Genomic DNA, 15,043 nt, shown 5'->3' on the forward strand with positions numbered 1-15,043 from the left:
TATCATAGGCATGCAGGATGCAGGAGATACCTGACCTAATTGTAAAGGAAAAGGCACTATGATGCACTTTGTAAAAATATATTATCAATTATAATGAAAATAAAATAATGCATATTATCATGATAAACAATAAATAATAAATATTTAGATACTAATATATTATGTAATATTATAAAAATATATTTGATCTATTTTTTAGTTAATATATTATATTAAATATAAAATGTAACATAAAATACAAATATTTATATTTATATATTTTAAATAGTTATACATTAGTAAAAGTTATATTATGAAATTATTCTTATTCATAACTTTTTACATAAAAATATTAATATAAAAGTTCAGTATAAACATATGTATCTTACATAATACAAATCAAATATTACTTTATGTTTAAGTATTGTCAATACAAGGGAACTTTACTCATTTGTAAACCACATTAAGTCGCTGGCTATGTTTAGACTCCAAATCGGTCTCTTATGAGGTTTCATTTCATTTAGGCCGCTGCTTCTGAAGTACATAACACAGCTAATGTCTCCTCTCAGCCCTCTTTCCAGCTCCTCTGTTGTTCATTTGTCCTCCTGCCTTGAAGTGAATCTTTTACCTGCAATTACAACTCCACCACATGTTCTTTCATATATCTTTTTAACCTCTCTTCCTTCCGCTCTCACAGACTCCGTCCCTCCTGTTTGTTGCAGATTTATGGCGGTGTACATGCACAGTATTGGCAAAGCATTAAAAATGTCCACCATTAATACAGAGAGCTTCAAGCATCGATAAGAATCTTAATAAAAACATCTCCACTCAACGATCTGTTCATCACACGATCCTCTCAGTCACCATTCCTCACTCTCTCCCGCCGCTGTCGTCTTCTCTCTCGGAGTGTGCCAGGGACTTAATGATGCTTGAATGCCAATGCTTCTGACTCCTGACTTTTCGCTCTCGCACTCTTTTTTTTAATAAAGTCTATTTAAAAGGCAATCCCTGGGCTCCATCCATCTCAATACATCTCCCTTAGATATATTTCTCTCACTTTCATTCTCAAGCTGCTTTTGCTTTTAAGCCGCAGATGAATATGTCTGCGCCGTCTTATCTTTGTGACGCACACACATATAACCTACACTCACACGCACCACTCACATTCACACAGACTGACATTCAGCATAAAATTGTCATTTTTACCATTTTTCTGGGAAAGAAAAAACACAAAATTTGTGTTTAGGTAATATGATTATTTTTGTTTCATTCTGTTAAGTACTAACAATGTCAAAATATTGTTTCTACTTGAAATTATTTGCAGAAAATGAAAACTGGAGAAAGAGGTCAAAATAACAGAAAATATTTTTGTATTTCTTCAGACCTCAAATTTTGAGCAATCCAACAGTAATATTTGCACATGTTTTTAGGAAAAGTTTGAAAATTATTTTTTCATGTGGTATTTTTTATCACAGTTTCCATGTGTCTTTTCACGATGTCAGTCTTTCACATTGCTGTTGGATGACTTTATGTCACTCCTGAGGTTTCAATTTGTTGAAATTGGTATTGGAAACTGGAATGACCACGATACATCTACAGATGCTGGTTAAATGAAAATTTGAAATGGTCTCTTAAAATTTTTGTATATATATTTATATATGATCCAAAAACTGTGACAAACTTTCAACCTGTATGCCCAAAACGTGTGTCCGACACCACTTCAGCAATCCGTTGCATCATAAACAGATCACACACCACCATGAACTGCTTTAAAATATTAAAGAGGCCACTTTACAGTGATGAATAATACAGTATGGGGGTGAGTGAAAAACCAGTGATCTCCTCCAATGCCCTGTACTCACCCCTCTCTTTGCCTCCCACAGCGGCCATAAACCTAATGCACACCACAAGACTGGCAGTTCAAATCTCTGCCAGACGTCTTATAGATCTAAGCGTTTTTTCTTTTCTACCTCTAAAACTTAATTACAAGGCTTACTAGTTTCTCTCCTTACTTCAGAAGTTTTATTCCGTTTCACTTTTCTCACGACATCCATTTGGGTGTTGCAACTTCAAATCTCGACTCCAGGATGCAGATGACCTACTCCTAAAGATAACCAATTACACCCTCCGCCCCAGACTGCCAACGAAGTCTGACAGCTCCTGTTGGGAGGATCCGACATGTTACGCTTTCTAAACATGATTGGGGGGGCTACCAGAGCATACCTCCCTCCTCCATCTTGACCTTAGGCACTGACCTGCCTACTTTTTAGCCAATGGCACTTAACTATCAGGCTACATGGTCTCATTCCTTTATAAACAGTCAAAACAATAAAGATCAAGTGTTTATGTCTTATTCATAGCATTCCTGAGAGTTATCCTCTCCAGCTCCCACAACACGCACACGTGCGTGCAAATCCAGACTGTGTGACTCCATTACATACACAAGAGCAAAGATCTTCCGTCACTCATCCCGCTCTAGGGTGTATACAGGGATGTTCAGCCAACCAAACACAAACAAAAACACACGTGCACGCACACACGCAAATCAAGCAAGGAAAAGCTGATGGGGCAAAGGAGCCAGACGTGGGTTCCTGGCAGTCTGGGTAATTAATGTGTATGTCAACAGTGAAAAGCTGTAGCATACAGGAAATCTGAGCTCAGCACATCCACAATACACAAAGACAAGGAGGAGAGGAAGAACAGGAATGGCCAGAATGCGAGAGGAGACAGTATCCATCCATATTGACTGTGATGGATGTGTCAGCATCTAGGCCTGAGAGACACTTTGACTCAAATTTTATCTTCAAGAACTTCTGTCTGCAAAATCTTTTTTTTAGTTTCCAATATATGACATTTGTTTCTATTTGAGGGAAAATAAGCATCCAAAGTTATATTCTTGTTTTATTTTTTTACCAAAAAAACAATCACATAAACTCACTGAATCAGATTTACTGTGTGTGAGAGCATGAAGAGGGAGAGATTTCTTGTACGCTTCATTGCTTTCTGTCACTTCTAAGGTCGGACAGAAGATAGGTTAGCCTTCATGCAGAAAAATAACACATCACAACATCATCTACTTGTGAACTAGCAATTGATAGACATTATCCAGAACTTAACAAGGAGTTAATTAGCCGCTTAAAATGAATTTTTCAGACAGTAATATTAAATTTGTCCAATATGTCCAGAAGCTTTGGTTATTTCATTACAACAAGTATTACCATATTAAGAGAAAACGTGAATTAATGTAGTGCCGTGTTTCAGCTTAGTTTCCTCTTTGTTAAGTATTATTATTAGGCATCAGGCCTTGAGGTTATGGCACTACTTTAGTGATTATATATGAAATGTAAATTAGGCTAGCGTAGTAATGTAATATTTTCACAAAATGATTTATTCAATGGAAAAAAGTTGGCCTTGAATACGATCTGCTGGGAAAACTTCACCCCCGCTTAATCAACAACTTTTGCTAAATATAATCCTAAACTACATCAAGAGAAAAGTGTCAAAGAACAGGGAAAAAGGAAAAGCTTTTTAAATATTACGACGTGAATCGCAGAATCGACTATCTCTGCTTTCCTTCAGATGTTGTTTCCTTTTTACAAGGTTAATATTTTTCTCTCTCTCCTTCTGAAGCCAGGAAGGCATTGAGCTAAACCTTAATTACTCGGAGAACACCAGGGGTTCAGCTTTATTCTGCTGCTTAGAAGCTCAGCACTGCAAGCAGAAACAGATCAGAATATTTCTCTGGAAGACGCATGTCTTTAACAGCTCGATAGATAGATAGATAGATAGATAGATAGATAGATAGATAGATAGATAGATAGATAGATAGATAGATAGATAGATTTTTTAAATGAACAGTGCCACCTGTTATAATATAAAGACAGTGCACATTTAGTAAAAATGGATCAACCTAAAGGCTTATTCATTCCCTATTTCCGTTTTAGATAATACTGTACATCATCCTCTTTTAATCTTTCATGTCGATTCATGCAAAGTTTCGGTAAAATGTATGCAATTCCAGACACGGTAAATAAACCGGAAAAATTATAAAGGCTTTCTGCAACTAAACCATTTTCGCTTACACATAAAAATAAAACCGCGTGACCTTTATACTACAGTTGTGTCTTCATCGATGATGAGAAATTCACATCCAGCTTGACAACCTCATTATCCCTAAACTTATCTGTGTTTTGGGGTGTGTATGTTCACACGACTGCGCGTGTTATAAAACGCATCCGAGCTTATCTGTTGTATGCCTCATGCTGTAAGTCTACGGAAGTCCGTAAACATTAACTTAAATAACCGAACAAAAAGGTTGCCCGTACCTGCATGGATCGCAAAGGTTCCGTACAGCAGCGCTAACGTGAGAACGGCAGCGGGAGTCTGGTCGCGCTGTATCCATGCAGAGAGCATCTTTACCCGGTCGCGCTTCTGCAAAATGTCCCCAGGTGCTCTCGCTCCAGTCGGCTAAAGCCTCGCTGAATCCTCTAGTCTTCAACCCTCTCCGGATACTTCTACGGAGGCGAGTTTCTCCTTAAACTTCGCAAACTTGTCAGTTTGTGGAAAAAAACCTATTTTATAGTCCACTCCGGATAATTCCCCAAATCATTCAATTGCGCGATTACGAGAAAATGTATGCGCTCCTCGCGACAGTTAAAGTCCCCGTCATTAGTGAAACAGAAGGTAACCGAGAATTGGCGTAAAGTTCATCTCATTCACAACTCCAAGTAAGCAAACGCGTTGTCTTAACAACAGTTAGAAAGCAGCATAACGCAAAAACAAAAGTACTTGACGGCGTTATTCCTATCGAGATTAGTGAAAAGAACTGTCCGTATATGTTAAATGTAATACTTCTGAATAGCTTGGAAATCTCCGCTGTTATCTGTGGAGCGCCATCGCCCTGACGCGTCCGCTCGTCTGTGCGTCTTGAGTACTGTGAGTGTAAACACACGGACACGGGTACGAAGCGCCAGCCTCCAGCCTCTCATCTCCCATCAACCAATGATCAACCTTCACCGACCTGTACTGAGCACTATCGAACAGAGGACGAGGTGTGAGAGATGTGCCTAGAAAGACAGAAAGCATGGATACAAGGATTCGCCCATTTGAGCATTATTATTAATATCGTAACAATAAACATTATTTGTATTATGATTAGTATGATTATTATTATTATTAAGCCAAAGAAAACTGATTTGTACTGATTTATACAATCATATCATTTTTTCTGACTTATCAACTATATTTTGTATCCTTTATCATTTAATTGTAGTTATATATTATAATAACTTAATCCAGAGCAATTAGATAATGAATCACAAAACGTATACCACTATTAGTAATAATTTGACACAATCACACATCTAAATTGATGCATTTCAAAGGGGTTCGGTTTAGGGTTGGATTGTTGAATGCATTCTCAAGCACATCACACGAGGGCGACAGTGTGTGCTTTCTACAGTCATGTCAGATACTGAAAATACAGATTTTCTAATAACATATGTCCACTCAACGCCTGGTTTCATTGGTCTCTCTTTGACAACTCTCTAATGTTGGTTGTGTAAGCAGGAACTTAAAACAGGTTTTTAATAATCTGTTTATGGTTACGTTTATGGTCATACCAGGTAGTAAAATCCTTTGAACTTCCATTGTTATGCAGATAGAGTTGGACCACTGGTGGTATCATTGGTAAGGAAAGCAGTCATACCTGACTGGCAGGTATTGCTGACAGAAAAAAACCTCAACTGCTCTCTAAGCTGCAATTTATTTTATGTTCGAGGAGACCCAAAACTGACAGGTCGGTGATAAAATTGTTTATTTTTTGACGGTACATTGTAAATGTTTGTGCGTCAGTGTTTTTGACGGTACATTGTAAATGTTTGTGTGTCAGTGTTTTCCACACAAGAAAAATAGGTTTAAGAGATTTTAATAGGTGAAGCACGACCACTTTGCCTTATTTCCCCGCAGCATCAGGTACCATTTATGGAATGAATAAACTCCTCCTAATCGCACCTGCTCTAAGAAAAAAAAATGCAGTGAAGACATATGCTATAAAGGGGGGTTGAAAAATTAAAGCCTTGTTAAGTATGTCAGACAATGTTTATGCTAAAATTACTGTCTGGCAGTCTTTAGCGCACAGATGCTTGAAGCTGATTTAAAAAGATTATGATAAAAATCCCTGAAGACTAATGATGATTTTCCACCATTGTTCCTCACTTTTCTAAACTTTAAGGTGTTTAAGAATTTGTTGTTTTGCCTAGTTATTCGATTAGTGCTTAAAGAGTTAATGACTGATATTTCTGTCCTCAAAATCAATATAAAAAATATGAAGTAGGTTGAGCAGTGACAAACCTAGTTGAAACTTTATTTAATCCGTTTCAATCACATACTGATCCAATTCCCCGCCATTGTCAACAGCATCAAACAATTCAGTGCTTACTAATGGAACAGTTTGCTTTCATTGCTGCTCATGCATATCTTAAACACGTCTTAACACCAGTAACTGGGCGAATGGGAATATACTTGAATCCTTGCAATGTCTGTAACTTAATATTGTTGTGATTAATTAGAAATGTAACTGATGAGCAGCGCAAGGTGAGAAAAGGTAAGAAGAGGGCTGGGGTGCTGAACATTGTTATGAACAATGGAAGACAATGCTAGCCTTTGAAAAGAGAGAATTCTAAAAGAATGAAAAACATGTAATTATGAAGTCATTTTAATATCAAGGGTAACATATTGAATCGCACTACTTAGTTTTGACTTTCAAACATTACAAAGGATAAAAATTGTAACATTGATGAAGAAAAACACAACAATTGTCTGTATGTTATGAAACTGGTTAACTGAAAATGATTTGCAGGAATTTTCCAACTGAACCAAACCGCATACTAATTATTACTTTCTGCTTCACAAAGGAAGTTGTTGTTTTAAACAAGATATGTGTTAATTTTTATCCTTTTATATCATTTCAGAAATATGATGGTTTTACATTACAACTGTAGGCAAGAAAGAGTGAAAATGTAGTAAAGAAAGATTTTTTTTAAAGGGATACTCCATCCAAAAATGAAAATTCTGTCATAAATGACTCAACCTTTAGTTGTTCCAAACCTGTATAATTTTCTTTGTTTTGTTGATTAAACAGAAAGATATTTGGAAGAATGTTAGCAACCGAGAATTCTGGGGCACTATTGACTACAAATAAAATGGTTGTCAAAGGTGCCAAGAACTGATTTCCCAAATTCTTTAAAATATTTACATTTGTGTTCAACAGAACCAAAAAAATATACAATAATTCTTTCTACTAAGGTAGTAAATGGTGCTTCTGAAATCATAGTTGCTAACATTCTTCGAAATATCTTTCTTCGTGCTCAACCAAACAAAGACATTTATACAGATTTGAAACAACTTGAGGCTGAGTTTCTTTTATGCATTCAGTTTTCTTTTGCATACCTTGTTCAGCGTCAACACGGAAAGCAAAACCTGCAATTACCTACATTTTGGAAGGCACTTATTTATTTGCAAAATTAAAATGCTGAAGGGTTTCTTTAAATGTTACATGTAGACATAGCAAAAATATAAATGTAGTAATTTAAAGAATTAGCCAATAAAGAAACTTTCCTACCAAATGTGTGTGTCAGTGAGTAATGTGTATGTGATCCCATGCTGGGTTCACCTGTCCCGCCTTGTTCTAATCCCCAGGTACACCCAGGCCCGTGGGCAACAATGGCTTTTAGCAGATTGCATGGGCAAGCCTATTACTCTGATTGTTGCCTTAGAAACTCAGCACTCCTGCGGGGAAAAGCTAATGAAATTAAAGGTGCCACAACAATTGGGAAAATTTTGAATTTTCAGACAACTTGCTCCTTTGAACCCTTCCAGCTGCACGATGAAATGTAAGAGTTAGCCTGAAGCAAACAAGGTGAAAGAGAGCCAGAGAGGTCAGAGACATAGGTTTTACACCGTTTTCACATTCCAGTTTCAAAACCCTCTCGCTTTTAATATGTGGAATCGTAGATAGCAGCACCAACGCCAGAAAGAAACATATTCAGCCTACCCAGAACTTCTACTAAAAATAGACGAGACAAATTTATTGAGCAGCTCTTCATAAAGTTATAAACGTATAGGTTCGGGAGGAGCCTTAACATTCAGTTCTGTCAATCATCATTAAGGCTGAATATAAGCGTCAGTCTCTGTGCCGCCCCAGCGTCAGCTCTTACGGCATCCCTCCTCCTCCCCATCTCCTCCTATTTTTCTCTTATTTGTAGTTCTGTTACATGGGGGGTAAAGCTTTGAGCTCGAACCGAGCCTCAGGTTCGAGTCCCCTTCAAGGACAGCAATCCAAGTTTGTTTACAATTATCTGTTAGAATGAATAGGCAGGCGAATTTGTGAACAAGCCCTCAAAAACATCTCATGTATCATATTGCCCGTAAACGGAATTGGAAATGCATATTTTTGTAATTACAGGCTGACAATATGAGCACAATACCTTTCACAGGTGTCACTGGTACCTACGGCCTTCCATACAAAACCGAGGTCTGCTACTCAACAGCCGTTTGTTTTGAATGTGCGCTGATGCATCTTAAATTGCTTTCCAAGGTAAACAGATCTGTTCAATGGCTAAGGAAAAAGCCGGGCACAAGTTGACGCTTAAATGTTGTGGCATTTAAAGCACATGAAAGCAGCCCGGACCCGAGTAATCCGGTCTTCAACACCTGACTTTCACCTGAGCATGAAACAGGAGATTTGAGAAGACAGAACTGGCAGCTGAGTCACCAAATAAACAAATATTTGAAAGAGAAGCGTGAAATCTCTTGAATAAGGGATGCATTGACTTCACTAATTGATCAATTGAATTTGATTGAAGAAACAGTACTTTGGCACCTGTTGTGGGGGTGGTCACTGTGGTAACATATTAGTTCAATTAAATATTCTTGATGAAGTATCTGCAAAATTGGTTGTCACGGTAACCTGTTAGTTTATGATGCTATTTTGATAGGCCCTTTTCACAATGATGTAACTTAAAGGAACAGTTTGTAGAAATCGCCGCTAGAGGCAGCACGATCAAACCACACAAAAATTGCGTAGCTTGGTGATGCTGTGTAGATGCGTGGAATGATGGGATATGTTGTCTTCAACTCTACCGCTGATGGTACCGGTGATACCTCAAACAGACAAGAACGAGAAATCATGTTAGCTGAAGAGGTGAAGTAATTAAGTTTTATAAATGTTGCATTTGATGAAATCATTTTATTTCATTATAATGAATTAGACCTGAGTAATGTAAGGTTAAAACTAAATTGTTAGTCATAGATGTTACAGTTATTGTCCAATTCGATGGTGTGATATGTGACAGGCTGCATACATTCTCTCGGTGTTTGTTTGGTGGTGTTTTAGGGGGCGGTGCTTAAGTCTATAATGGAGATTGAGGACACCTGGGTTTCTCGCACCTTCTGCGTTTGTTTTGTTATGCTTTTGTGTTGGATTATTATTTGTAAAATAAATGTTTTATATTTTGGGTTAGAATTCTGCATTCTTTTTTTATTTTGTCACAACCCTGAGCCAGGCTGTGACAGATAACACTGCGCAGTTTTCAGTGTTCAAATCAATAGATATTGTAAGTACTCAGCATACTCAGGTTTTTGGATATTTTACTGCAAAATTCTTACAAACTCTACCTTTAACTTCCGGCTTTCGCAAAGCAGTGTATCATAACATCCTCCTTGCAACAAACAAGGAGAAGAAGTTCCATTTCGCCGTCGCGCTGGAATTTAACAATACTGAACACGGTCACCACTGACCGAACACTTTTTCAAGTACTTATCCTAGCACCTTCGCTAACACAAAAAGAAAACAAAACACTTACCTTCATAATCAATGAGGTAAGTTCAATAAAGAATTTGTATCCTTATCTAGCTTTGATCTTGTCGTAAGCGAAAATCTGCCTGCAAGAAGTTGTACATCATCTAGCCGTATTTGTGGCTGCTGTGCAAGCGACTTAGTAAACTCCATTTTAACTCCGGTGCTACCAGAAGTAACGATACACTGCTTCGTGGTAGAACAGAAGATGCGTGACGTCATGTGAAAAGGGCCTATTAAAGTAACCAAGCAATTACTCGATAAAGAAGGTCAAGAAGCACTTTCCTGTTTCAAGTCTTTTTAGTTTCATGTATAATGCTCTTGAAGATGTTGTTTAACATTGTGTAGGATTAAAAACTGGAAGTGCTTGTGGACTGATGGTGTATACATTTTGCAAATCGATCATTACTTTTGGCATATTCTTCCAAGGCTGATTTGAGATCAAATGACAGCACCTATAAGGTTATAAGCTACTGTATAACTGCAAGCACATCTGCTGGTTGCCTCCCGTCTGTCTCTCTATTTCATTATTATTTCTCCTAACACATTTTGTTCCCACATGCACTGAGAAAGAGTGGAGCAAATGAGTCACACCGGAGACACGTACATAGATTTTTTTCAAATCAAGAAAAACTGGCACTATGCCTTTGTGTGTTATGATGTGTGTATGCGCCTCCCACTGTAGAGGGCTAAAATCTGTGCAAAGGTTAATTAAATAGCATTTGCTTGCACTTTGGCCTGTGGGAACGCTGGCTATAAACAGTACGGGGCAATTTCAGCACAAAACATGCCTTGTATCTACCCGCATTCCAGTTTAACCGTGTGTTATCAGTGCTGAAATGAAGTAATTGTCACTCTTTTCAGTGCAAACATGCCTCCTTTCTATGTAAATTGGGCTTATTAAATTTTGCCTTACAAAAGTAGACGCTACACTATTTGCTTGCTACAATTAATGTTGCCCTCCCGCAGAAAGCAGGCTGTAAATTACATTTTGAATGAAAGAGACATTTGTAAGCATTTTATAGTCATTTCGGCAGCAGTAATTCCTAACAATTCATTAATTTCCGTGAGCTCTACCTAATAAATGTGCATTTCTGAAATAAATTCAGTATTTACCATGCCAACAGTCAACAAGCAATCATGTAAGAACTGAGCCAATGATTTGTTTCAGGTGGCTGTGAAAAGCGTCAGGTGTATATGTTGGTGTGTATGCGTACATGTGTATGTGTGCTGGAATTAATGACAACCGGATAAGGAAATGCCACCTACAGGTGCTTTACATAAACAATCTCTGGTTTGGTGAAGGACCGGGGAAACGCCCGAGGGCAGAAACATGCCTTTTGCTGTTCTCTCGTATTCCCTCCATCATCCTTCACTCCATCTCTCCTGGACCACCACACTAATGATCGCTCAGAGTCTGGGACCCAGCCATGCATCATTTACTAGGAGCTCTGGAGACAGAAAAGGAACGAGCGAGGTGGGAAGAGAGGGGAAAGAATTAAAGAGACTAAAGAGAGAGAGAGAGAAAGAGCTAAAAGGATTGGAGATAATGAAATTTGGAAAAAGGGAGCATGACATATTGAAAAAGAGGAAGAAAAACAAGTGCAAGGAATTGAATTGAAGTCAAAGACAAAGAGCGAGGAGGGATGCTGGAAATAACAGTGATGGAAAGACAGCATGCTGGTGTTAATTTCATTGGCGGAGAGATCAGAAACAAGTGAAGCAATGTCAGCGGTCCTGTTGCTCAGTGGTAAGAGCATTGCGTTAACAACACAAGGTTGTGGGTTCGATCCCAGGGGATTGCAAATACCTATGTAAAATGTATAGGATAAAAGCAATGTAAGTCGTTTTGGATAAAAGCGTCTGCCAAATGCCTAAATGTAAATGTCTTTGACCTTGCAAAGTCATGGCTCTATTACTACAAAAGCAATTAAATTCAAGGGCATAAACTTTGTGTGCTTCAAATTCAAACGATCAAAAACAAATAATAACGCAAATCAACAGGGGGGTGTACAGCAGACATGTAACTGTCTTTTACAACTTTGTTAGCTATCAGATGCATACATAGGCAGCTGTCTCCTCCCGCAGGATCACAATAGTCACAAAACATAAAAATGTACTAACTAGAGAAATTTACAAGTTCACACTGTGGTGTTTCACATTTTTTGTTCCTTATTCACCAGATATTAAGCCAACGACCTATAAGCATAAAGAAACAGTTCACCCAAAAATGAAAATTCAGTCATCATTTACTCGCCCTCGAGTTGTTCCAAATCTGTATATTGAATTTGTTCCACATAAGCTTGTAACCCAACAGACTTGGAACAACTCGAGGGTGACAGAATTTTTATTTTTGGATGAACTGTCCCTTTAAGAGACTACAATGATGCATTAATGTAGTAATCACACATAATATTTTGTAAAATAATCTATAATCTTTTTTTAACTGAACTATTTTTATTCACATCTAAATGAAATATTAAATGAAATGCATATTTATACATTTAAATCAACAATGTCCTGCTCTGTCCACCGTCATGATTCTTTTTATGGATTTAATCATTTATTTGATTATCTTAGTGAGTAATTTTTGCATTAAAACAAAAATTTATGATGCATCAGAATACTGCCTCCATAGACACCCTCCTAGTTCTTGCAACAGATCAACTGTAATCTCATCTCACCCCCCAACCCCTCCATGTCGTAAAATTGTGAAGGAAGCTTACATTTCTATTTTTGGTAGTGTAAATAATATCCCAAGTCAGAGGTTTATACCAAGATTAAAACCGTGCTTTACTTCTTTGTAGCTGAACATATCTATCCAATAAAGCATTTAAAGGGTTGTCGATCTAACAAATGTCTCTGTTTTACGAGCAGCTGGATGTATAGACTATTTAACAGGATGTTAAAGAGATAGTTCACCCAAAAATAAAACTTCTTTCATCGTTTACTCACCATCATGTCATTCTCAAACCTGTATGACTGACTTTCTTCTGCAGAACACAAAAGAAGACATTTTGATGAATGTTTGTAACCAAATAATAATGGCCCTCATTGACTTCCATTGTACGGAAACAAAATCACTGATCATTTCTCAAAATATCTTATTTTGTGTTCCACAGAAAAAAAGAGTCAAGTATTGTACAACATAAGATTGAATAATTGATGACAGAATTTATACTTTTAGGTGAATTCTCCCTTTAAAATGAAACAACATCTAATGATTTGATACCACAAAGCATCTGCTCGGCACGTAAGGGGAGCTTCCAAATGTTGGCAGACAGGAGAGAGAAGCAGTGGTGTGCACAGAGTATAAATGCAGAAGGTGAGAAAATGCTGGAGGCTATAGGGAAGCAAAGACCCATTCTATTAATCACGGCTTTGATGGAGGGCACCATGGAGTGACAATAAGTTCTGGTGTTCCTGCAGCAAGCCACGGGTCTCAGCTGCGACTGGCCTTCTCTGCAGCTACCCAGAGAGACCCCCATGGGCCCACTGCTCAACCCCACTCTATAAAAGAGACAAGTGGAGACTAGCTTTAGGTAGCAAGGGATAAAGTAAAACAGAATTATGGAACAGTGGTTTTTCGAAAAAGCCATAAAATTGGAGCAAAAACAGACACAAAGTGTGACTTTTATATGAAATCAGACAGGGAGATGATAGGAAAATGCTTGTAAATTATATATCAAAATGGATTTTAGAAATCTAATAACCACCTAAAGCCACCTCTTGTCACCTCTGGTTGTGAGCAGACTGTCTGATAAATGGGTCTTGTGACCTGAAGAAGAATAATGTGTGAATGTTCTGTTCGTGACCACAGCTGCTCGCTGTCTTGGTCACCTTATTAAAGGCCTATATAAAGGTCCAGGTGTGCGTATGGTCTGTTTGCCTGCACAGGCTACTGCATCGCACCAATCTCACCTCATCCTCGGGGTTGTGAGCGGCAGAGGGGAGGAAGAGAAAGACATATGAAAGGGGTATGGAATGAGAACATAAAAAATGATTTCTTTAATGCCGCGTTACTTGTGGCCATTTGCGAAGTGTAATAGGCTGTTACATCACTGCTGCTCGCTAGCAGTATAACATGTCAAAGCCTAAAGTGAAGATTTTTTTGGTTTGTGATCATTTCAGCTTTATCCTAAATAAAACAGAATAAAATGTTGTTATGAACTGGTTTGGAATGAACAAAGCTGGTTGGAATAAACACTTTTTACATTTTATAAAAATTTAGCTGTATTTCTTTTATGTATTACTATTATTGTGGCTCCATGGAATCTCCTCTAAAAATGGTTTATTCTAAAAGACTTCTACTTACACGTGCTCATCAACAGGGAATCATGGGGTGTGTGGTTGTACTGCTGGTGTCCACCAATTATTGTTTGATCTCCAATTTATTAAAAATTAAATGAACAAGTGCATTATTCAAAAATGCAATATTGAAGGGATAGTTGTACATATATATATATAGTTCTGGGGAACCCTTGCCTACCATTGTTGACCACTCCAAAAATATCAGTTGCTAACATTCTTCTAAATATATTTATTTGTGTTCAACAGAGCCACGACATTTATACAAGTTTGGAACTACTTGAGGTCAAGTAATTCATGATAGAATTTTCATTTTTAAGTTAAGTATCCCTTTAAAGTTCAACTTCAAGCAAAGCTAAACTTGAAAAGCTAAATTAAATTCATTGGTGTCTCCCACATTCAAATGTTTTAGGGAAAATAACACTAAAATATAAAATAATGTAAGTGCAAAAATAAGTCACTACACTTTATTATAATCGAGGCTTGATGTCTGCAAAACTTCTGTACATCATTCTATCCCCGCTAAGGCCACTGGCCTGAAAACAGTTCAGACCTGCTTCCAACAAACTGCTTTTCCTTTGGATCAGTCCGTGCAGTTGCTCCTGGCAAAAAATCCTCCCCAAGAGACACCATCAGGGGCAGCAATATAACCCAAGATGCAGGTTTGATTCCTCCTCCTACTGATCCTGTGATCCAATCCGTCAACCTCCCGATGAGACTCCCATCTCGAACCAAGCACCGGTCTATTCTTCCCACACTCTTCGGTCAAACATCCTACGATAACATTTGGGAAGGTACAAGCAGAGCTGCGGTCATTAAGTTACGTATTGAACTAGAAGGAAGAAGCAATAACGTTTCAGCACTGGTCTTAATCAATACTTTCCTGTGCTTGCTCTCATT

General features: G+C 37.8%; 1 protein-coding gene across 4 annotated transcripts in view; it reads right to left on the bottom strand.

Annotated features, from left to right (window-relative positions):
- The window catches only part of unc5b (unc-5 netrin receptor B), a 74,541-nt gene that overhangs the window by 47,615 nt on the left and 11,883 nt on the right, over nt 1-15,043 (bottom strand). For 2 of the 4 annotated variants that reach the window (XM_056761238.1, XM_056761237.1), the window contains exon 1: nt 4,305-4,889. The exons of the other annotated variants lie outside the window; for them this stretch is intronic. In XM_056761238.1, coding sequence (XP_056617216.1) covers nt 4,305-4,392 — 88 coding nt within the window. In that variant the 5' untranslated portion in view covers nt 4,393-4,889. Of the gene's footprint in view, nt 1-4,304; nt 4,890-15,043 lie in introns of those variants that run through there. 4 annotated transcript variants of the gene reach the window in all.

Source organism: Triplophysa dalaica, chromosome 11, assembly GCF_015846415.1.
Source record: "Triplophysa dalaica isolate WHDGS20190420 chromosome 11, ASM1584641v1, whole genome shotgun sequence".
NCBI classification, from domain to species: Eukaryota; Metazoa; Chordata; class Actinopteri; order Cypriniformes; family Nemacheilidae; genus Triplophysa; species Triplophysa dalaica.